The sequence below is a fragment of the Halichoeres trimaculatus genome, unplaced genomic scaffold (genome assembly GCF_033239565.1).
Source record: "Halichoeres trimaculatus isolate MK-OKI-2021-1 unplaced genomic scaffold, fHalTri1.1 fHalTri1_scaffold_3, whole genome shotgun sequence".
Classification (NCBI taxonomy): Eukaryota; Metazoa; Chordata; class Actinopteri; order Labriformes; family Labridae; genus Halichoeres; species Halichoeres trimaculatus.
In genome coordinates, this window is record NW_027437181.1 from 37,614,621 (window position 1) to 37,639,286 (window position 24,666).

The 24,666-nt window shown below is 39.8% G+C and overlaps 2 protein-coding genes across 2 annotated transcripts; both read left to right on the forward strand.

The window, feature by feature from the left end:
- The first annotated feature begins 4,844 nt into the window (after positions 1 to 4,844).
- On the forward strand, positions 4,845 to 14,543 carry snrpa1 (small nuclear ribonucleoprotein polypeptide A'). Its single transcript, XM_074665596.1, has 9 exons — positions 4,845 to 5,065; positions 7,592 to 7,739; positions 8,358 to 8,436; positions 10,410 to 10,456; positions 10,539 to 10,641; positions 11,556 to 11,635; positions 11,985 to 12,060; positions 13,899 to 13,992; positions 14,239 to 14,543. The coding sequence occupies exons 1-9, from the start codon at positions 4,984 to 4,986 to the stop codon at positions 14,409 to 14,411; spliced, it is 882 nt and encodes a 293-aa protein (XP_074521697.1). The 5' UTR covers positions 4,845 to 4,983; the 3' UTR covers positions 14,412 to 14,543.
- Positions 14,544 to 15,717: 1,174 nt separating this feature from the next.
- selenos (selenoprotein S) lies at positions 15,718 to 22,044 on the forward strand. Its single transcript, XM_074665656.1, has 6 exons — positions 15,718 to 16,065; positions 16,351 to 16,479; positions 18,474 to 18,580; positions 18,664 to 18,750; positions 20,863 to 20,935; positions 21,446 to 22,044. Exons 1-6 carry the CDS (start codon positions 15,963 to 15,965, stop codon positions 21,523 to 21,525), a joined length of 579 nt encoding a protein of 192 aa, XP_074521757.1. The 5' UTR covers positions 15,718 to 15,962; the 3' UTR covers positions 21,526 to 22,044.
- The last annotated feature ends 2,622 nt before the right edge of the window (positions 22,045 to 24,666 follow it).

Below are 24,666 nucleotides of genomic sequence, written 5' to 3' on the forward strand. Positions count from 1 at the left end.
GCATAGCCTATCATCCGCAGAACAAAACAAACAAAAACAAGTTACACCACATACACAACGTCAACAGCTGATGGTGCTTGGTGGAAACAACACGTGTAAAAAACAACATCAATAAGTTACATTTATACATTGCTGCCAGAGGATGAAATGAGTGCGTTAAGTGTCCACAGCTGCATACTCAAAATCCGGGCCGATTTGAGTACATCATCCTGGTACTTTTGCATACTCATTTCTTGCATACTATGCATACTGTTTTTCATTTTGACGCAGTATACTCAAAATTTTGAGTATTTGAGTATGGAAGTATGCGATTTGGGACGCACTATTGGTTACTGGAGTTTGGAGAATTTTAGGTTGAAGCATGATTGATCTCCTCAATGGTCAGCGTGTGAGTCCCTCCCCAGTCCTCCTCACACACAGCAGTCTCCTCCTGCTGCTACAGAGCAGACAACTGCTTTCACATGAATCATGTTAGTGTGTGTCTCATTATGGTCACCTCTGCCCAAATAAAGGAGGAGGGCTGATGTTTTGACATTAAAAATCAAACCAAGTATGGACAGGGGAAAGTTAATTTGTAGTTGTAAATATTTTACCTGCTTTCTGTCTCTCACGTGTTATTTCTCTCTCCTACAGAGTCCATGACAATCACTTGCAAATGAATTGATATGCAAATTAGACAGAAACTTCTTGGACAGACAATAGTGACATTACTCACTGAGGAGCTGGCATGTTCAAACTAGCCGTGTTTCACTCAGTTTTAATGGTTTTGAAATGGGAAACAGCCTCATTCCTTTAGGTTTTTCATGACTATACATGACAGAATTGATTAAAAATAATCTATTAATAGTGGATTATTTGGGGATATGGTAATATGAGGTGTCAAAAACAACAACGATGTACACCGAACCAGACCAAAAAGGGTGACCACAAAACTGTGATACTGTGAACCGAACCGTGGATTTCATGAACTGTCCCATCCCTACTCCATCACACACTTCCTGTAAAGCACGCTGTCTTTTATGGAGCTCCTTAGTGCAGTGAGTGTGTGTTGAAATTTTCAGTTTGCAAACCAAAAGCAAATGAATGATACTTTGAAACTGCATTGACTGCATCTTTTAATCTTAAAGTGCAAATTAAAACAAAAACCACATCTCTAACAAAGACATAAAAATGATGAGTGCTCAGTGTTATGTTGAAGAGATAGTTTATAGTGGATGTGAGGGATTTAGTGTTGGTGAATGATAACCATGTGTGAATGATGCAGCATTCAGTGACAGTAGTCAGTGCCTCAGTGGAAGGGGGCCCCTAAATGAAATTCACTTAGAGCCCCATAATGTTGGGCTGGCTTTTGATGAAATTGTTCAGGTGTCCTGGAGCTCTGACCTCACCTGACCTGACCCAAGTTCACTGTCCTGTTGATCTACCGCTGTCTGAAGACATCTCTCTTTTTCATACAGGACACATATTTGTGTAGAGGATTAGCATATGTCTTTCTGATTTACTTAAACAAATGGAGGCAGTGAAAGCTATGAGCATGTTGGAACATGTGACATTTTTTAAAAGCTGGCTTCTCCTCTTTCCTGTAGTTCACACCCCTCATACATGAGGGTCAGAGCTTTGAAAGGGTAGCTTTATCACTGTTATATCTTCTGGACAGCAGCAATGTCCTGATTCTAAATATTTAGCTAGGATTATAAAATATTTAGCTAAGACAAAATATTTATCTAAGATTTCTAAATATTTGCTGAGATTTCTGAATATTTAGCTAATATGCAAATTCACACTCCTGCCTGCCTGAAGCAACAAAATAAAAGTTCCTTGAAGCGACCCCACTTGGAACGTTTCTTTCCTAACATATTCTAACATATTCTTTTCTGATTTAGCCCACTTTGTTCGACATTTTCAAATCCTGCTTGGCTGCAGTGCTTCCTCCAACTTTTATCTAATGCTTCTGGAGGGCGGGACTGAGAATTTGCATATTAGCTAAATATTAAAAAATCATACCTCAATATTTAGAAATCTTGACTTAAGATTTAGAAATGTTGACTTAATATTTTAAAATCATTGCTCAAGATCTTTGTTAAAAATTAAAAAAAAATCTTGACAAAAAATTTAGAAATCTTTGCTTCGGATTGAGAAATCTTGACTAAATATAATAAAACATTGGTAAATATTTAGAAATATTAGCTAAATGTTTGGAATAAAGACTAAATGTTGAGAAATGCAGCAAAATATATACAATCAGGACATTTATGTCCAACATTTAACATTTGAAAAATCAGTCAACACTGATGAAAAATATTTGGAAAATAAATTCAAAAAAATTTCTCTAACTCTGCAAAAAAAGAGTGATATTTCAAAGCTAAATGTGAAGAAATGTTGTTATTTGTAGTGTGCGCAACTTTATAATCTGCCGCCCATGCACTACATGAGTGATGTGATGTGTCAGTTTGATGTCGGAGTGATGTCGGAGGAGAGAGATGGTAGGACTGTCCACTGTTTTCATTGGTTATTGAACGAGTGAATCTGCAAATAGTGAAATGACACAGCCCACTTTGTGTTGTTCATCTGTGATGTTGAACAGAGACTGCAGTGCTGACAGTCACACCCGAGCTGTCATGTGGAAAAGGAGCAGCTGCACAAGCGTCTTGGTCTTTGTCCTTTCTGTCTTGCTTCAGGCAGCAGGACAACACAAAAGATTTGTTCTTGTGAAGACAAAAATGAGCTGGCATGACGCCTTGAGCTACTGCAGAAGAAACCACACTGATCTGGCTGTTTTTGAAAGTCTCCTGGAGCTTGAGCCTCTGCAGAGTTGGTGTTTTTTTTTGAGTGCTTGTTGGATTGGCCTCCAGAGACATGCAGATGACCCAACTACCTGGACCTGGACTGATGGAGAAGAGATCAGCTTTACAAACTGGCACTCAGACGAACCTAACGACCTCAGTGAAAAGTGTGCTTTCATGAGTCGGGCACAGTGGTTTGATGCTCCCTGTAGCTATCAACTGCGGTTTGTTTGTTATGAAGACGATCTGATCCTGGTGAAAGAGGAGAGGACATGGGAGGAGGCTCTGGAGTACTGCAGGACTCTTGAAACCGACCCTCTGTACGACCTTCCACACATGATCACTGCAAACGACAACCTGTATACCCAGGACTTGATCCAGTACACCCAGACCCAGGAGGTGTGGATAGGTCTACGTTTCCTGGCAGGGCACTGGTTCTGGGTGGGAGGGGTGCCTCTGGAGGAACAACTGAAGAAAGAACTGCCCGTCTGCCCTGCTCACATGATGCACTGTGGGACAATGACTATAACAGGGGGTCAGCCATTACTCAGGGACTGTTCAGAGAGGAGGAGGTTTTTTTGCTCAGATAAGAATGTGTTGTTGTTTTAACCTGTAGGTGAGCTGTATTTACAGCTGAAAAGTTAGTCATAGGCCCATATGTAAGTCTAGTTTTCAGATATTTCCTTTAGTTTAAAGTGTGCCATTGATAAAGATAGTGCACCTTGTTTGATCTTGAAAATGTAATGGTCTGGTTTAACAGTGGAGTCACTAAAGTGTGGATCTCAGTTAAATAAAACACTACAAACATTTGAAAGTATTGTCTTTTTTTATCATAAACTTGTTTGTTCAACCCAAACTCAGAGTGATTGAAAACTAATTTCTGAGCTTCCCTGAAGGAGGATAAATACTCACGTGTAGAAGTTGATATGATACTTTAGACTCTACAAGTTTTGATCACAAACGCCATCTAAAACTACAATAAGTCATGAAGCTACCTAAAAAGTATGAGACAACTCCATAAAAATCGTCACTCTAAAAGCTGGGACACTAAGGAGTTAATAAATGCTTAACTTGTATTTTTATTGGAGGAATAATAAACGTTTATTTTGATGTGAACCACCTAGAAGTTTTCTCTGACATACAGTGGTTTAATTAAAATTACTTTGGTGTGTTACGAGGTGACAGATGATTGTGAAGTTGCACACACTGCAAATAAAATTTCTCCACATAAAGTTCTAAAAAATAACTTTTTCTGCAGATTTAGAGAGATATTCGTGAAATATATTTGTCAAATATTACATGTATGTGTTGAATATTTTACCTAAATGATACATTTTATATCTAAATGCTGAGTGTTATTTATAAATTGAAGAAGTAGAGTTTTATATTCTCAAAATCCTTTTTGGCTGGATTGCTACATTCAACTTTTATTTTGGTGCTTTAGGCAGGCAGGAGTGTGAAGTTAGATTTAGAAATAATACCTCAAGATTTAGAAACCTTGGTATATATAGAAATCTTTGCTTAAGATTTAGAAATCTTATTTGGTCTTGGCTAATAATTTAAAAATCTCAGCTAAATTTTTAGAATGTTAACTAAATGTATGGAAATGTAGCTAAATATTTAGAATCATAACATTTATTTATAACATTTAAAATTTACACATAGTATTTAACATTTAGATAAAACATTCAACATTTACGGAAGCGTATTGCATTCACTTGAAGAAAAAAGAACAACTCAGGTTTTTCAGGGTAATTTATTCTTCAGTTTGTTTTTTGTGGTAATTAATTTTGTTTTTCTGATTAATATTTTTTTATTGGTTCGTTTTTGGTTATACTTATTATATTGGTTTGTTTTTTGTTAATTATTTCTGTTTTAATGAATAATTTTTTTCTGTTTGCAGATTACTTTTTTCCTGTTTTTCGGAGTAATTTTTCCCAGAAGTATCGAGATACTTAGAAATCCCGCGATAACCTCAACCTGCTGTTTTTCGTAGGGGTTACTGTTCCATACTCCGGCCCAGTAGGTGGCGCTAATCCCTTGTAGCTGGTTTTACAAGCACCGATCCAATAAGTAGAAGAAGAAACCGCACGGCGTGTGAAGCGGGTTGTTGTGGTCGTTTCACTCCACGACTTGGAGATATATTTCTACACTCAGTGGGGATTCTTCTTTTGGTCTGATTGTCTCTGTTGGCTTCGGGATGGTAAAACTCACAGCAGAGCTGATCGAGCAGGCTGCTCAGTACACCAACCCAGTGAGAGACCGAGAGCTAGATCTGAGAGGTGAGGCAAACCTTGCTACTTTGTTAGCACTGTTAGCTCAAACAGGCTAAACGCGGGCCTTCATTTTTAGCTCAGCTTCCTCAAAACTGAGAACGCAAATACATCAAGTGATATATGGGCAGAACCCCGGCTTTATTTCTACCTGAACGAAATCATTCTATGTAACTAATAAGTTTGGTAATAAGTTTGCTGAAAGTATTGATTCACCTGCTAATATCACGGAAAGCTAGCACGTCACATGAGCGTCGGTGCTGGTTCTAGATAGTAGCTGTGAGCTCAACTGGAGACAGTGATAGTTACTGATGCTCTGATTCTTCTGGGCCCGTTTTAAAGCACAAGAGGAGCCATTGGGCTTCTTATGAAGTTGAACTGTCTTGAAAAGCTGGGAGGCTGCTGTTCAGAAAGAAGTAGTGTTTGAGCATGCTGTATCTAAGGCCTTGTGCTTTGCCAAACCTTTCATATGACTTTGCTAAGCTTCCTAATTCTTTTCTTTTTTTTTATCACTGACCATATGTATCTGTGCGTCAGTTTATCACCAAATTCCTATTCAACTGCGACCAGGGGCAAGTAAAGTGACCCTAGCAAAGAAGAACTGAATCGGACTGTCTTAATAGAATAGAATAGACTAGAATAGAACTTTATTGTCATTGTAACAAGTACAAAAATTTGGAGTCACAGCAGCAATCAAGAAAACAAAGGTAAGAAAGTGTATAGAAAGTGCAAAAAGGTCCATTAGAAAATAGATGATGAAAGCTCGTCTATCATTGTCCAGTTCAGCCAGTCTCCACCTCCACTGGGTCCAGGACTGAGCCTCCCCAGCAGTCTGTTCAGTCTCTGTCTCCTGGATTCTGTCTGCCCACAGCAGGCGAAGCTCCTCCAATGTGGCGTTGGTGTCTGATATTAGCTCTGTTAGCTATGTCTAAATAGCATGATGCTACTCTGCCTTCTGGTATTCCCTCGGTTGCTGGTTAGCACAGCTAGCTCGTCCATCTTATTGGAGATAGACCTTACGTTCCTAATAACGATGGATGGAAGGACAGGTCCATGCCGTCACTTCTTAGCTCACACCTGAGAACCAGCACGTCATCCTCACCACCTCCTCCTCGCCTTGTGGGAAGACATCAGGCCTTACACCAGTTAGCATTGACATGCTACAGGCTGCTAACAGCTGAGTTCACATGTAAACAATGCAGCCATGGTTACATGTAGGATCTCCAGACAAACACAGGAGGAAAAAGTGGTAAAAGTATTGCTGAAGCCACAAAAAGTTTGGTGTCCATGACCAACAATGAACCATACAAAGTAATGATCCACTCCAAATACAAAGATAATGAAAAAGAGATGAAAATTGCAAGAAATGGACAAAGAAGAGAGAGGTACAGCAAAAGGAAGCCATACAGCCAATAGGGTGGCGCCTAGCAACCAAAAACTACTACTAATACTTCTGATGAGTAAGGGGGTACCTACAGATTATATGCCAAAGAAATATCAGCATGACCACTGAACTATTTAAAGATACCTCTAAAAGAGTTAGGAAGGAGAAAACAGAGCAGAAAAAGCTTTTTGAACATAATCAAGCCAGGAACAGTCAAGAATCAAATGAGAGTTTGTTAAAAGACCCGTAGCTACTTGTAAGTTTGAAGCCGTGGGGCTCAACATACTCAGGTCTACAGGATGCAGGACACTAAGATGCGGGACAAAGGTCCTAAAGGCATGAACAAGACCTCCATCGATAAAATAATTCAGGAGAAATGACAAGAAGGGGCTCTACCATACATCAGTTAACAAGTGGACCTGACAGGTGGGCATGTGGTTGGACTTCAAGTGGTTATTCTGCTCCAACTCAACAGCAAGGTCAATAAGGTGATGGGGGTGTAGTGTTGAGCTGCCATTGACAATGATGAAGAAGTTTTTTGTTTTTTTCCCCCCAGGTCTAGGGTGGTGTTAAAGCGATTCTGATTTGCATTGCACTATTGTTGGGATAATTTTCCCTCCAAAATGGAAAGACAATCAGCCAACAGTGCTGTGACACACGCCTCACGTTAGTACCAAGACTTGTGGACATCTCAGGGCTTTAAAGACGATCACCTCAGGAACTGTCCTGTCTGCTCACCTAGTCTCAGAAAAGCCATACAGGGTGCAGCACACCATGTCAGCAGAAGTCATCAGAAACCCAAGTGAATCAGCTGTGCGGTGACTCTGATCCGCAATGAAAGTAAAGAGGTTATATTGGACATTAGAGAAACACTGAAATTAGAATTGTCTCAGAGACATTAAAAGTTTTCTTTTGTATACAATTGTAAAGAAAACGGTTGTTTCTGTTGAAGTTTGAATACAGTTTAACTTCACGTTTAAAGAAATAAACACACTACCTGACTTCTTAACAACTTTGAAAATGAATGTTAACATGGTTTTGAGATTATTCACAAAAATGCAACTTGCAGAACACCAGAATTTAAATGTTTGCTAAATTTGGCGCTGGAAACTTTGTTCAAACCCTTAATCAGGTGACTTCTCATCCCACAGGTTACAAAATCCCAGTGCTTGAAAACCTGGGAGCCACTCTGGACCAGTTTGACACGGTGGACTTCTCTGACAATGAGATCAGGAAACTTGATGGCTTCCCTCTCCTCAAAAGGCTGAAAACATTATTGATGAACAATAACAGGATCTGGTGAGTTTCAGCTGGAATGCCCCTAAATGTGAAGTTTCAGTGAGCGCCTCAGTGTCAATCTTTGGGTTATATTGCACTTGCTGCTCACAAAACATCTTCAACAGAAAACCTTTGAGACTTGGTTCGTAAGCAGGCCACCAGTTCTGGTTTTAGAGCAGTAATTCCCAACCAGGGGTACCAGATTGCAGGGGGAAAGTGGAAACATTTAATAGTTTGTTTCCAACCTAGAAGTACTGAGATCAGCACGTCAATAAAATGGTACGTGTGCACTACAAATATTTTCCCCAGTGAGACAATGACCTGTGGCACAGCTGCGTCAGAACCAAAACAGATGCTCACCTGCAGCCAGGCAAATATGAAAGACAAGCTCATGTGCAGGGTTACTGCTGCATGTAAATGATGGTGGTGCACCACCATGCTAAAACAAAAGCCGCCGTAACTTCAGAATTGTGATCTTTGTTTCAGATGTAAATTATACTGTACAGGGCTCTTGTACATGCAACCAAAATTGCCCCTTCAGCAGTTGTAGTTTGGCGATTGTACTTACTTTTGTAGATGATGTCAGACTGTGGGTATTAAGGCTGGATGCTTTTCTTAAACTGTGAAATGTTTCTGCAGTCGTGTTGGTGAAAACCTGGAGCAGTCTCTGCCAAGCTTGAAAGAACTGGTCCTGACAAACAACAACATCCAGGAGCTGGTGAGTCGACCGTCTGACAGTTGCTCTTTAGAATATTGATGGAGCAGAGCTGAAGGATGTCTTCTCTCTCTTTGAAACTGCATCAACGTATGTGTAGATGTTTTCCTTTGCCTGCAGAGGTTTACTGCAGATGAAAAGTTAAATGAGACACAGTATAGTTGGAACAGACTCCCAGAAACCCTCTTTAACCCCATAATGCAGAACCTACCATATTTGATACATGAGTTTTAAAGACCTCTGTCTCATCTACAGGGTAAAATAGATTCCTTCAAAACCTGTTCAAAAACGTAAATAAATGTATTCTTCCCTCTTGAGGATCATCGTTTTGGCCTTTTACAAAGTGGCTGCTCTCATGGAATCATCCACACTCATGTTTTTAGGAAAATCATTTTCAATATGTGGCTTTAAGAATAACATCTAACATGCCCCTCATTTTGTTAGTTTGTATTTTCCATACTATAAGGTGCACCTAAAAGCCTTCAGTTTCCTCAAAAGGCAACAGTGCGCCCTATAATCCGATGCGCCTTATGTATGGATTAAGTAAGGCACTCCGCGGAGTAACACCACTCCGCTGCGCGTCGTGGTGTTCCCACTCCACATAATGCCTTAGAACGGTCTAACACACAATTACAAATAGTTTAATCCACTTATACCTTGGTCCCACAAACTGTAAACTTTACAAGAAATAATGAATAATTGCTGTAAACTTGCTAGATGTGCTCAAATATAGGAACTATTCCCAGTTTGAGTCTGCACTGAAACCTCTCTCAGAATAGTATTTAGTTCAGCAGCTGACAAATTCAACTCAGCATCTCTTCCTTTTCGACACTAAATACTCTCTTAAAGTTGTGACAGCCCATTTTGTAACTTTTTTGTGTTCTCTTCATCTTTTTCGTTTTCAATCTTGTTGAGCTCTTCTGATGTTACCTGCTTGTAACGTTGCCTAGCTTGTTCTATTTTTGTTTCCTCTTCTTCCCATTCATCATATGTTTTGTTCGGTCCAAAAATGTTGAAATTGACTTCAAAATCCATATTTCAGCGCTCTTGTGTTATCCTCACCCGTTGAAATGTGTGTGATGTGTTGCTATGGTAACGCGCACAGCGGAGTGATACAAAAGTGATTTAACTTGCCGAACTAACTGTCAACTGGCGTGCATTAGACCAATCTAAAGCACACCAGTTGACATTGGAATTCTCACTGACCATGGTATAATACTGATTAATCATGGCTACTGTTGTCAGGGGGCATATAGGGGGGAGTAACGGTGGTAAGAACCTGTAAAGAGGAATTCTAAAAACGTTAGCTCATAGGCTGGCTTGGGCTTCCTCTCTTGTTTATTGTCAGAGCAATACAGCGCCCCCCAAAGCTCGGGCATTTGAACTGATTTCTGGAAACGGCTTTTGTGGACGGCAGACACGGCTCCGTCTTTACAGTGCACCTTTTTTTGAAAACGGCATTGAAAATAGTTGGATAGGAAAATGTGCAGCTCTGTGTGGATGTAGCCTGAATTTGACTGACTTATCTGACTGTTTTGTTGACATTCCCTTCAGCCCAGCTCCATCTAGTGGATGCATAACGCAACCCCAGCCACTACTCTAGCTTCTACTCTATGCGCCTCATAATGTTGTGCGCCCTATGTATGAAAACAGTTTTCAAATTCATTGAAGGTGCGCCTTATACTCCGAAGCGCCTTGTAGTGTGGAAAATACGGTACGTTTTTTTTTGCATTGAAAGAATGCATTTTTACCAAAAACTTTACCAGAAAAGTGGCCAAAACCACCCAATTTTACAGCTATTTTATGAAGGGTCAGGCTTTTAAGGGTAAACATTAGTAAAAGTGATTTCCTGGTGGAATCCTGCTCCAAACCCCTGATTCCTCAGAGTCTGAAGATGACGTACAGCTCTTTCTTCAATGGTGCAGCAGCTGACGTGACCTCGTACAAACAGTAATGTGTTTCTCTGTCGTGTGCAGGGCGACTTGGACCCTCTGGCCACAGTGAAGACATTGAGCCTCCTCAGGTATGAATAAATGAAGCTCAAAAGTAAAATGGGAGTTGAATTGTCATTAGTGAATCATACATGACTGACCTCCAAATTTCAGCTTGTTACGGAACCCAGTGACAAACAAGAAGCATTACAGGCTCTATGTCATCAATAAAATGCCACAGATCCGCGTGCTGGACTTCCAGAAGGTCAAACTGAAGGTAAGTGTGAATGAATGAGAGGTGAATGACTGGTGCATGGTATTCACTCAGCCTGCAAGTGTGTGTGTGTGTGTGTGTGTGTGTGTGAGTGAGTCTTGGGTTTTTAACAATGAAAGTTTGCCTGGTTGTGAAGTTTGTTGAATAGAATAGAATAAAATAGATTTTTATTGTCAATGTAACAAGTACAATGAAGTTGAAGTCACAGCAGCAATCGAGAAAACAAAAGTTAGAAAGTGCAGAAAGATCCATAAGAAAATAGATGCTGACAGCTTGTCCATCAGTGTCCAGTTCAGCCAGTCTCCACCTCCACAGGGTCCAGGACTGAGCTTCTTCAGTCATGCTCCATCTCTGTCTCCTAGAGCAGAGTGTAGCTGCTGAACTGCATCTTAAAAGTTATTAAAGGGAGATTCTGGCATTTTTACACCTGACACTACTTTGACTTGTTTCTTCAGCTCACCTGACAAACAGACAGAAACGTTATAGGTAAAAGTAATCAAGAGTGCTGTAGACACAGACTTGGAGCAGTGGCTCTGATGTAACACGACAACTTCCCAATTTGGTATCAATAAAGTTATTCTATGAAGACCAGTGACTCCCAAAGACTTGTATTAAGTTTAAAAGTGAGTGAGTTCAGCCTGAGCCTGTCAGGGACAAAAACAAGAACTTGGGCACATTTGCTCTGAAGGATTTGGTCTACTGCCCATCCTATAGACAGAGGAAAGTACAGGGGCGACCTGTTTACTGTTGACATCAGTGTGTAAAATTACCATAATTAACCCATACACCTCTAGATTTAAAGCTCTGGCAGCTTTGAAAGGACCCAAGACATTTTATCCAGGGAGTTCAAGGCCAGGCAGGACAACTCATTGTGAGCACAGTCAGCCTTTCACTTTAACTGTGTGATATCGTCATAGGAACGCCTGGAGGCAGAGAAAATGTTCAAAGGAAAACGCGGTGCTCAACTTGCAAAGGATATTGCCAAGCGAACGAAAACGTAAGATGAAAGTCCATGAAAGACAGCAGCTCCTCAGAATCACTGGATCCCGGCTGATTAACGGGTTTAATACCACCAAAAATCTGGCCCACCTGTAGTCCTCTTGGATCTGAAGTCCCTCGTACTTGATCCCTTCCCTGACCATAAGCAAACCCCCCTCTGTGAAGCTGATTAATCTATGAATCAGCTGTAACTGTTCAAACCTGAAGCCACAGTGTTGCTCAGGACTGCTGTCTGAGGACAATGTATCAGTTCATTTGACTCAAGAAAAGATACTACACTGGTTGAGAGGTCAGACAGAGAAGCATGTCAGGTTCTTTGTTTTCTAAATGACGTGTGTTCTTTTCAGATTCACTCCTGGAGTGGCAGCACAGCTGAAGGAGAGGAGGACGGGGCCGTCTCAGGCTGAAGTGGAAGCTATCAAGGTGTTTATGAGGATCTTTCTCACTAGAGCCTGGACTCTGTCAACTAAACAGACCTTACGTTCTTTAATCAGGGAGCTGTAACCCCCCAAATCCCAGTAGAATTGGACAAAGAAAAATCAACAACTTAGCAGAACAGAAGCATATTTAATCACTTTGAGATTTTTTTCTCAATTATGTGAGAATGAGAATTAGCTTTTATCAGTGTTACAGGAAACCATTTCAAGGTAAAAATAATTGTGCTTGGTTCCCCTGGATTAACCTGAATGTGGTCCCACAAAATCCCAACGCAAGCTCTGGTTTAAGAAGTAACATGATGCCTTTTGTGGGATGTTTGGTCTAGTTTAATTTTGGTCTGACTGGACTCTTAAAGCATCATGGGATTGTTAATGTGCATACAGTTTGTAGATTTTGCACAGGCACATTCATGCTTGGAAAGACAAAAATGAAGAACTTTGGTCTGAATAACTTTAACACTACAATTATACTCCGATCCAATCAATTTTATTGGTATAAAGCACATTCTAAAAACAATGAAGTTTCCCAAACGGCTGCGCAATAAAAGTCAAGAACATCAATAGAATAAACTAAAATATCAGCAACCAATAAGAGCCATCAAATCACAGGGGTTAAGACCATAAAAGACAGAAATCACACAACTCTCCTGCTGAATTAAAAGCTAAAGAATAAAAATACATCTTAAGACGGGATTTAAGCGTCTGTAGGGTGGGGGATGTTTTTTTTTTGTCTAGTAGCCATTCGTTCCACAATTTGGGAGCTACCACAGAGAAGGCTACATCACCTTGGTTCTTTAAACAGGTTTTTGGGACCTCCAGGTGAAGGTGATCAGCAGACCTCATGGACCGCGAAGGAGTGTAGAGATTTAAGGTGCTGAGGTGCTGAACTGTTTAAAGATTTAAAAGCAAACATTAAAATTTTACAATTATTTCTAAAATGAACAGTGAGCAAATGGAGGGACGCTAGGATCGGGGTGATGTGTTCATGTTTTCATGCACTGGGTATAAGACGAGCAGCAGAATTCTGTTGCAGAGCGTCTGGGTGGCTGGTCCGTCATGCGGCAGGTAATATGCAGCCACCCCATTTTTCCAGAAGCGGAGCTGTGACGCATAAATTCAGTGTAGGAAAGATTGAGCGAGACAGGAAGTAAAAACCCCCAGTGACTTTCAAAATAAAACGAAAAACAGTTCGTATTTATCTTGACTACGATGACAAATGGACCTAATGAGCAGAGCCAGACCTGGAGTCAGCAGGTTTGAGGTTTAACAACCAAGAGCAGAAGTCCTCGGTCTGTGACTCCAGCTGTCTGTCAGTCATACAGCTTGATGGTGCAAGTTGACAAACGCAGTCAACATGCAGCGCAACAGAGTCGCACTGCAGATGTACCTGGGGTATTTCAGGCATGACGCCATATGAAGCTAATACAGGAAAACAGCGGTGTCACTTCTCGTGAAAACGTGATGATATGTTTAAGAAATATCAACAAGTAGACCGAGATGAGCTCAAACTTTGATAGATATCACAGCTAAAAAATTATATTAATAGCGGTTGTGCAACTCATTGTGAAATAGTAGTGTGTGTGTGACATGATCTCATGGGGAACAGGATCTCTTTAGACAGGATTTCAGCCGACCTGAGCAGGCTGCTGAAAGGTACAGTCAGCTGGGACAGTCTATCAGTCACTAATACAGGCCTGTAGTAATCAGGAGCCCTGTTTATATTTTTATCAATATGACACCACTGGTGTTTGACTTTTTAACATTTTGATCTGTGTAGAGCTTTACTGAGGACAGGAGGCTGACATGCATGTGTTTGTTTCTCAGAATGCCATTGCTAATGCCTCATCACTGGCAGAGGTGGAGAGGTTGAAGGGGATGCTGCAGGCTGGTCAGATCCCGGGACAGGATCTGAGAGAAGGTGGGTGCTTAGCTCAGACTACCTTTAAACACTGAGGTGGCTTTCTGTTCTAACTCATTTATTTACAATACCACACAGAATGTTTCAATCGAGCTACTGAACCACAGATCTGTTTTCTGGCTGGCTGCTGCTGGTCCTTTATGTTCTAAGACGTGTTGGATTTGTTTCCATAACAGATCTGTTTCCTAGCTGATTTTTTTAAATATATATTTAAGGATGAATGAATTAATTCAATTTCAAAATCAGGTACAGCTGGCATGGTGGAAGAGGAGGAGGAGGAAGAAGAGGAAGAGGATGAAGCAAACGGGGCTGAACAGGCAGGAACACACATTGATGGAGAAGAGGAGACAAATGACGGAGACCAAGATGAGGGGGATGATGAAGACATGGACGTGGAGCCACATGTTAATGGCTCCTGAGTGCCCTGGGAGCTTTTCTGTTGGCATTTTGTTTCTGTGTTCTTGATTCTGTTTTTTGTTGGAAAAACCTGTAACCAGGGCCTTTTTGTTTTGTATATTGACTCACATTAAACTGATTTCTTATAATGCTGAGTGCTTTTTTTAATTGACTCCTAACTAACTGTGGTATGACTATACAGCCTGTAGATGAGTAATTTCATAAGTTGTCTACTCAAAGTAACTGTCCTTTGTTTGAAAAGAAAAAAAGAAAAAGATTTTATATAGCAGGTCAACTCTCAGCTGACATAACCTAGCTCACAAGATTTTTGAAAATAATATACGGTAAATTATAAATTCATTTACAAAGTTGTGCCATAACAGAACAAATCTCATGAGCTTTATTTTGAAGGGGCATTTTCATCTGGTTTGCCACTAACTGGCTGTAAAATCTGTGGGTTACAAAATGTAGGTTTAACTTTGAGGCTTCTTGTAATCCCGTTAATGAATTCAACAAATTCACCACTATCTGGTACCAAGAGACACCTGACAGACAGGTGAGGTTTGATTTCATCAGTGTGTGATGAAGGTACACGGATGCTTGAGCACACTGAGAGACTCATTTTTACAGAAATCACTAAAGGAAATCGTAACTCATAGGAAAATCAGGTTTTACTTTACAGTTTAAAAATGTTAGGACTAAAGCCTTTATTACATAGTGGAACTCTGCGTATAACAGGAAATGACTTTACGTAAACTATCCTTCACAACTTAAAAAAGTCCATTTTTAAAAAGAGTTCTCTAACATTTCAAAACGATTGTGTGTGAGTGTTTTTTTTTTTCATTTAAGATTAAGTCACTTAAGCTAATATGACAGTAAAATTATAAAAATATATAATCATAACACCGCTCGTGACGTTTATTCCGGAGCTATAGACGTCAATGCCTACGTAACATCCGCTTTGAGATACTTTCACTGACTCAAAACAATCAGCTTCCACCAAAGCCAGTGTCATTTAGCCAAACCAAATTTTAGTATGAAAATTCTGATGGTATCACCTGTTTACTCTTGCTGTCAATGCACACGTTGATACCTTCGTTTTTACCACTGTAATACGCTATTGCTGCATTTGCTCCGCGTATTTCCTCCCTTTATCAATTTTATTCTTCAAAAGCAAAACAATAACCTTTGTTGATATTTCTGTTTTAAACACGCGCAGAAATAGAATATACGTCCTCTGGTAGTGATGTATTTTATTTGAGTGTTACTCTGTTTTAAAAGAGCGTTTTAAGAAGCTACTACGATAATGTGGCTTGAAAGTTCTTACTTTGTTCCGTTGTACCTAAACGCACCATAAATATAAACACGTCACCTCAAACGCTCCTATCCATTTTAGCTAGCCGTGACTGTTTTTATACTGAAATAGACACTAAGCAGAGTCGGTACAACAAAAAGTACGTAAGATGCGCTAGGGTAACTGTCTGAACCGTATCCGGAGAGATTAATGAGCCGTTAACGCTTGCTAAAAGGGAATTAACGTATTCGTGAGTTTAATTAGTAGCTATCCGTCTGAAATGGATGATGTGGAGATTACAGATGTGGATGACGGGGACATGCCGTATCATGTGGAGAAACCTGACATCAAAAACCAGGACCTGAGTTCTCTGAGCGAACTAGGTAATTTTACATGATACCACAAAAAGCATGACTCATGACTCTTTAGGTGACGGTGCACGTTAGCATGCTAATGTTAAGTACCAGGCTAATCAATCCGCCTGCAGTAGATCAACGATGTCACGATTAAAGTCATATTGATCCCATCTTATCGATTTTTGTAGCTTTAAAGTTGGTTGTGTTGATATGATTTGCACCTGTTTGGTGAATAACGGACCAACAACGCACACTAGTTTTTTCAATGGAGTACTAAAAAAGGGGGTCGGTGTGTGTTCCTGTGTCCCACAGCAGGGGAGCTCCTATCCCAGTACGGATGGCACCTATTGGTTGTGACTGTGCTGGTCTGCCTACTCATCCAGCATCTGAAGAAGAGATTCAGCCAAAGCCAACGCAGCCCAGTCCCACAAACACAGCAAGGTTAGCTGCTGCACTTCATCACGCTGGTTTATGAATAATCCATTTTATGTTTTCCTATTTTATAATCATTGTGTACTTAACTTGGCCTGACTCAGCTTCTTCTATTTATGAAGCACCTTTCTTACAGAAAGTACGCTGCCAAATGTGCTCTTCAACCAGACAAGAGCAACAATTAGAATAATGAAAGAAGTAAAATATTAAAAGAATTACATATACAATTGAGATCAATGGAGTAAAATGAAGAAATAAGATAAATGAATGGAATTCATTAAAGTCTATTTTAAGAAGTAAACAAATAAAAACAAACAGCGAGAGAGCTGGCTATTTGATGTCTAGATGTAGATTTTGGACCATAAAAACAGAAAGCTTTCTCTCTCTAGTGCATGTTGGAGACACGTGACCTTAGCAACTTCACAGGTACATAAATATAAGGTCTGCAGTGTATGGAGAATCCAGGCCATGTAGATCTTTAAAAAGTAAAAGAAAGCTCTAAAATCATTTCTGACAGGTGCTGAGTTTTGAGAAAGGGGGGTGATATGTTCTGATTTCTTTTTGTATGTTTAATCTTGACGTAATGTCCCGATAGAGTTGATGCACTTGATTGTCATTGCCCTTTTCTTTCATCTGTTGCAATAACTAAATAATCCTCAAGATGGTACCAGTTAACCCTGTCTAATCATATCTTATCTTACCTTATGTGACAGAAGTCACATGAGCTTGAAGTAAGTCAGCTGCATCACAAAATTCAAAGTGCAGAAATAATTTAATGAGTCTTCTTTACATTATTCATATTCATTTATTTTCGTAGAAGCCAGATCTGATTCCAAACAAACATTGTTTGATGAATGAAAGGAACCCTTTGGAAAATCCCTCCTGATCAAGCATGGCCCCTTTTTCAGATTTTGCTTCTGCTTGTCCAGTTTTCATCTCATAAATTCCAAAGATGTGAACTATAAAATAAAATTGCTCCTTTTCCACTTAGGAGGCTATTATTACACACTCAGACTGATTTAGATTTGGCGTGAAACCTGATCTGAAGCACACCAGTTCTCATTTTTCCCCCTTTGTCCTGTCATGTTACAGCTAACCAATAAAATTGCTCGATTTTTCCTCTTGTCTACCTCCTGTTCAAACACACTGGCTAGAGATGTTAGCTTAAGGTGGAGGAACAGGCAGAGGCATTTAGGAGATGGAAAAGTATCCAACAGATTATACACTATGGATATTACTCTACACATCTACATCGAAATCTCGCTTTCATTTGAAAATGCTGAAAGCAAAAAGATTACAAAAAGTGAAAATGTCTGTCACTGTCACAGCTGGTACACTGACAGTGAGCGAATCAAAACCAGAATGCTGTCATCCTGTCTTCTTTATGGCTCAGACTAGAGGTCGACCGATATGGGTTTTTTGGGGCCGATGCCGATGCGTTCCAAATTTGGGCAGCCGATGCAGATATGCATAGCCGATTTTTCCAATTTGATATTCAGGCCGATTGTTAAATAAATATATATTTATCACATTTTTGTGAAACGCAGCAATTTCTGAGCAACTAAAAGAAATCTATTACAACAAGTCGTGTCCAGTCCTCTGAACATTTATTCAGCTTTCAAAACAATGAAATATTTTGTCTGAGAAAACATAATGTAACAAGCAGTAGTAAACATTCACACTCTTATTAAAATGTCAAAAAAGAAATTTAAACTTATTAATATAATTTGAACAAAAGTATGTAATGTGTCCAAGTGGTTCCACAAGTTTGAGGTGCTCATCTTTTTTGTGCCTGATCAAAAATTGCATCATTTTATACAACGGATCAAAAATCTGCTTTTTAAAAGAAAATACGGCCGATGGCCGATAGAGACAAATGTCCAAATATCGGCCCAATATATCGGCCGGCCGATATATCGGTCTACCTCTAGCTCAGACCCCTGTGTGTCTTAGTCCCTTCGCTGTTGTTCTTCATGACTTTATAATTATTATTACTTTTTAAGATGCTTTGACGGTTGTGAGAAACCAAGAGGCCATGGAAGCATCTCGGAGACGGATGCAGGAGGAGCTCGATGCCAAAGCAGCCATCTTCAAAGAGAAACAGAAACAGGTGCTGCAGTAGTGAAATGAGAGAGTGTAAAGATTGTTTGATGATGTCAAAGCTGAACTCATGTTGTAATGTTTTCTTAACAGCAAGAAGAGGAGAAGAGAAGGCAGAAAATCGAGATATGGGAGACAATGCAGCAGGGAAAGAGCTACAAAGGAAACACACTTACTGAAGTGAGTTTAACTCATTCTGATTTTTGCTTTCTGGATTTGAATAACACATGACACCATATTGAACAAGGATCACTGTAGTGCTGAATAAAATGATTTAAAATGTACCTTTAAGGAAGGCCCATAGCACTCACATGTTCAGCCTCACCTGATGAGGTAAATAGACTTCAGTGCAGTCCAAGGTTATAATAGTTTTGGAATTGTCATTATAGTTTAGTTTTAGTTAGTTTTGACATTTTTTTTCCATTACAGTTTAGTTTTAATTAGTCTTGACATTTTTTTCCATTACAGTTTAGTTTTAATTAGTTTTAGAGCGGGCATTCTAGTTTTTATTTAGTTTTGATTTTTGCAACAAGGCTTAGTTTTAGTTTAGTTTCAGTTTAGTTTTAGTTTAGTTTTAATAATTTCAGTTTATTTTTAGTTTTTTCATACCTTATTAACCAAGTGCAGGATTCAAAAAGTTCAGAGTAGATATTTTGTAATACAGTTTATTTTCCAGTTCAACATAGTGCTCACTGCTCAGTCAATGCTGATACTGAACTGTTGGCTGCTGCCTTAAACACATAAAAATAATATAAACTTAATATATAATATAAACATAAATTATATAAAAACTGTTAACATAAATTACATAAAAATAATATAAATATAACTCATATAAAACAATATAATATGAGCTTCAATAATTAGAAACTTGGACTCTGTAACAATAAAGTCAGACTCACATGAAATTTAACTATTACAGATGCTCTGATTCATTGTTCCTCTATGTTTCGTCGCAGCACAGCCAGTCAGTGCAGTTAACAAACACGTCCCAGTACGCCCCTATGATGGTGCCGTACGGCGCTGACAACTGCGTAAAACTGTTGTAAAATTGGTTGGGAAAATGTTTCGCATTAATTTAAATCCTAAATACCTATTAATATTGTCAAAAACTATAACTAAGGACATTTTGTCTATAATTTTGGTTAGTTTCAGTTAGTTTTGTGAACACAAGATACAGTTTTAGCTTACTTATGGTTTTTGTTTTGTTTTCTAGTTTTTATTAGTTTGAGTTAACTGCAATGTTTTGTAAATTTTAGTTTTCCTTTTTAGTTTTGTTTTAGTTAACTATTACAACCTTGCTGCAGTCCTACTTGGACCTGAGCTGATAACAAATTTTGCTGGACAATATATTGTCCCACAATTATTGATGATAAATGATGTTGTTAAAAATATTATTTTGAGACCAAATTAACCACTAATATAAATATGATATATCATAACAGTTCAATGCACCCTTTCAAATGCATTACACTTTTATTTTTCACGAGTGTTTTTTATTACAGCAATTGGAATATTGATAACTTTCTCTGCAGTTTCTCTGAACAAATAGTAAAGCACATTCATGTGGACGGCTCCTCGAGTAATTGCTGTACTCAAAAGCTGCGTTTCCACCAAGCAGTCCGGGTCGGTTCAGTACGGTTTGGGACGGTCTGGTACAGTTAAGCCTGATCCTGTTTGTGTTTCCACAGCAAACTGTGCCCTCTTGTGGTAGGCAGCGTGTAAGCCAGATGCCGGAAGCCGCAGCTGTTAAACAATAGCGTGACGCCGTAGCAGCTTACCCTGCTATTAAATCCAACAAAGAAGAAAAACGCGACACAGTAAACAAAGAGCACGGATGAAGACATGCAGCATTTCTTCCTCTCTGTGATTGTCATGTAACTCTCTGTTACAAAGTGCAATCAAGCTTTGTTTCAGAGAAGTCTGTGTGCCGCCAGGAGAAATGCAGCCGCTGTCGGGGTAAGTGACGATTCTTTTGACCAATCAATGGTCTGCAGTGTGTTGCTCCACTTTCAGAGAGCGGATCTGCTCAGTCTGGCACCCATACAAAAGGGTCCTAAAAAAGTAGGCTGGCTCGTCTCGGTTTTTAGGGATCTGTCCCGGGATAAGTCAGTGGAAACGCCGCCAAATGCGCGCCGTACCGAGATGAACCGAACCGGTCTGCTTGGTGGAAACGCAGCTTAAGACAGCAAGGAGCAAGTTTTTAAACACATGGCTATAACGATGAGGGTGTGACCTGATCAGAGATCAGTCAGCTGTCCCACAAAAACTGACCAACTTGTGTTGTTGCAGACACCTGAAGCGGACAGCTCATCAACCACGGCACAGAAACTAAAGACAGAGAAGAAGTCTCTCCGCAGTGCAAGTATGTTTATGTATCTGAGACATGATGAGTGTGAGTTTCAAAGGCCAGGACAAGATCCTAACTGGCTCCATCAGGGTAGAAAGTACATTTTGTGTTAGTTTTTGTTGAAAGTAGAAAAAAGAGATTGCGTGAGAGTTTCTGCAAGTCATCACGAAGAGGGTGAGCCAGCAGAATAAGGCTTCACATTCCCACGGTAATTACTTTCTGCTGATGTGATGATGACTGCAGAACGATCCCTGGATACAGCTGTAGTGGATTCACATCCAAGGGTTGTGGCTGACAGAGATCAGACTTGAATGCCCTTTGAGGCTTTCAGATTCAGCATTTGTGAATGTAGCGGGCTATTTCATTAATATCAGGACTTTCTGTATTATGTAACTTCAATCCCTCCTCAGAGTGTGTAGATGTGTGGTGAATGTTGTGACACTCACTGTCTCTGACACACTTTCTGTGGTGTAAATCTCACTCAAAGGGACTTCTACATTTTGAAAGCTAGTGTTTGCTTTTCAGGCTATAACCCCCTGGCTGGAGACAGCGGAAGTACCTGCTCCTGGAGGCCTGGTCGGAGGGGACCGTCAGCTGGTGGATGAGGTTAAAGAGTGTCAGAGACTCTGTCTGTGTGAGCTCTGACATATACTGACTGACTGACTGTCTGAACCAAGCTCACAGTTTCTTCAGCCCAAACTTTTCCAGATTTTCTTTAACTTGCTTCAAATTTCTGATAGGTCTTTGCTTTCCATCACCTTATCCTCTCTTTGCTGCAGCTTTGTATAAGAGATATAAACATGATCATCACGAGTTGGGCAGAACTGGAAGCTTGTAATGAAGCCATTCCTGTAAACGGTGTGTGACCACTGGGTTTGGCTGATTCTGTTCACACAGTCAGTTTTTTTTTTAGATTTTTTGCTGATTTGTTTTATCTGAGCGGACCATCTTAGTCTTCACTAGAGTTGATGTCACAACAGCATCTGTAGGCCTGGACACAGTTCTTTTCAAGATGGGGTTCATCTCAAACATTATTATAAACATTTGGCTCAATGATGACGAAACTCGGGTATGCCTTTCCTGTTTCACACATTTGTATGCAATAAAATATATCTGACACCTGCAGCCTGCATCAAGAGTCTCTGTTTGCTTTGTGTGGTCTTATTCAACCCTCACTGAAAGCGATGCTTGTTTTTAAACCAATGCCTAATTTAACAAGTCATTAAAGGACAACTGACCATGCTGAAATAAACAGAAAAGTTTTTATGAGATGAAATGAACATTTTTAGTAGAAGTGTGGAAGGAAACATAAAAGGAATTGATTCAAAAGTACAGGGTGGGCCAGAAAGATTTACCCATCGTTTTTTCAGGACTATCCAAAAATGTTTGTTGACAAACATAACAAAACATGAACACAGTTTCTATTCTTTATTCTCTGTCACCAAAAAGATTTACATCTCAATATGGCCACCCTTTGCCTTTATCATAGCCTGGAGACGACCTGGCACTGCCTGGCATGAGCCGCACTGTCTCTGCATCAAGTTTTGACCATGACTTCATCAGAGCTGTCTTCAAAGCGGTGACACTGCTGTGAGATACTATTGAGACCTCCCTCTCCATGATAGACCAGATCGCAAAGTCCATTAGATTGATGTCCGGACTTGACGGAGGCCACATGTTCTTGTCCCAGAAACCAGGAAAGTGCTGCTTGCACCAGGCCTGTGTGACTGGATCGATGTGTGAGCTGGTGCTCCGTCTTGTGCGAAGAAATACTGGTTTCCAAACGCATTGGTACACCAAGGCAACATTTTTTCTTCAAGCATTTGAAGGTACACCTGGCTGTTCACTTTCACACCCTCCTGAATCAAGACCAAAGGAGACTTTGAGCCATCAGATGCAACAGCAGCCCACACCATGATCATAAACAAATACATGTTCATAAACCCTGTCATTCAGGGAACTGACCACTGCCTGAACGGTGAAGATCCTCTCGTCAGACCAAACCAGGACTTTGTCTGCGGCACTCTGAATTTCCGGCAGCATCATTTCCCCATGTCAAGCCGTTTTTTCTTAAAAGCAGCTGAAATCAGTTGTCTGTGTTGCATTTTTAGTGCTTTCAGTCCGAGATCCTGTTTGACAATTCTTCTCAGTGAAGTTCTTGAGATGTTCACTTCCTTTGCTGTTGCCCTCATGCTCCTGCGAGGATTCCTTTGGATTCTCTTCCTCACCATCAACAACCCTTTTGGTATTGCCAGTCTTCTTGTATCATTTCATGACATTGTAGACAGTCTTACGACAAACATTCACCTTTTTCATGATTTGCATTGTTGTCAATCCAGCCTTCTTCAAGGCCGCAATCTGGTTGCGCTTACTCTTCGATGCCATACTCGACAACCATTAGGAGTAAACAAATGAACTTGAGTACATCAAAAAGCTATGCCTTTTGAGAGAAACTTTTCAATTTTTTAAGTTTCTAGGACAAAAGCTAAGCAAACAAAATAGAGATATATGGTGGGTAAATCTTTCTGGCCCACCCAGTAGAGACTAATGTATACTAACAGCTATAAAATGTTAAAAAGATTAAAGAGACTTAATATTATTGATAATAGTGGTAGTGGTTAGTAGTGGTAGTAGTGGTTTACACAGGATCTGCTTAGAAAGAGTCTAATATCAACTTTAAACTTACATTCCATCAACACTGGGGTCTCCCAGTAAGACCAATGCAGCCCAATCTGAGGCCTTCTGTCAAAATATAGATAACAGGCAAAGCCATAAACGGAACTCGTAACGATGTTACCTACATGTGAAGTTCATAAACAAGCCAGTGTTGCAAAAACTGGAAAGCATACTCAAAAAGACAAGATAATGTTTTACTAATCCTACTGTGGGAAAATTGACTGTCGCAGCAGCAGAGTGAATAATGCAAACATAATGAGAAAAGATCAAAGCAAAAACTAGGAAATGTGAAATCAACAAAGGTATGCATAGATCAGTAAAGTAGCAAGGAGTACAACAGAACTAATGGTAAGTCAACTGATAATTGTGCTAATAAAAATAAATAATGATTGCACATGTAGATCACACAGGTCTGAAGCACTTGGGATGATCAGCAAAAACAGTCAGCGGCTGAAGTGACTCAGCCGTTATTGAGATATTCTGTTGGTTTTCAAGCCTTTTTTTTATCGTTCATTCAGAAATATTAAAGCATAAAAACTTTAAGTACTCTGTAAACGGTTCTTACTCAAGAAACAAAGAGGCTCGTCGTGGTCAGAGCAAACGACTATGACCACACGGGGGAGCTCAAGACCCGCCAGCTGTCTCCAGACAAGCTACGCTGGTTTGAGGTCTCTACCTGATTGCACAGTTCATGTCTATATTTAAGAAATGATCAAACACGACAAATCTCCTCAAATACCCCCCATAGGTTTTTGAAGAAATAAGATTATAAGGGCAATGCATTAAAGAAGTTGAAAGAATAAACTAAAAAGTATAAAAAATGAAATAAAATAACCTACAAGCATACAATAGTGAATGTATTAGTGGGAAATCACTCAGAATTTAGCTCTTTGGTAAGCATTTGTGGTATTTTGACGGGGAAAAGGGGGAGCTATGCAGAGAGAAAAGTTTTGTTATGTTATTTTAGTTTAGGTTTCATAAATACACGGTGTCTCTGCTGCATCACAATTTAAGCAGGATCTGGCATTTGGAATCGCAAATTTAAGACTATTTTTCTTGTAACTTTCATG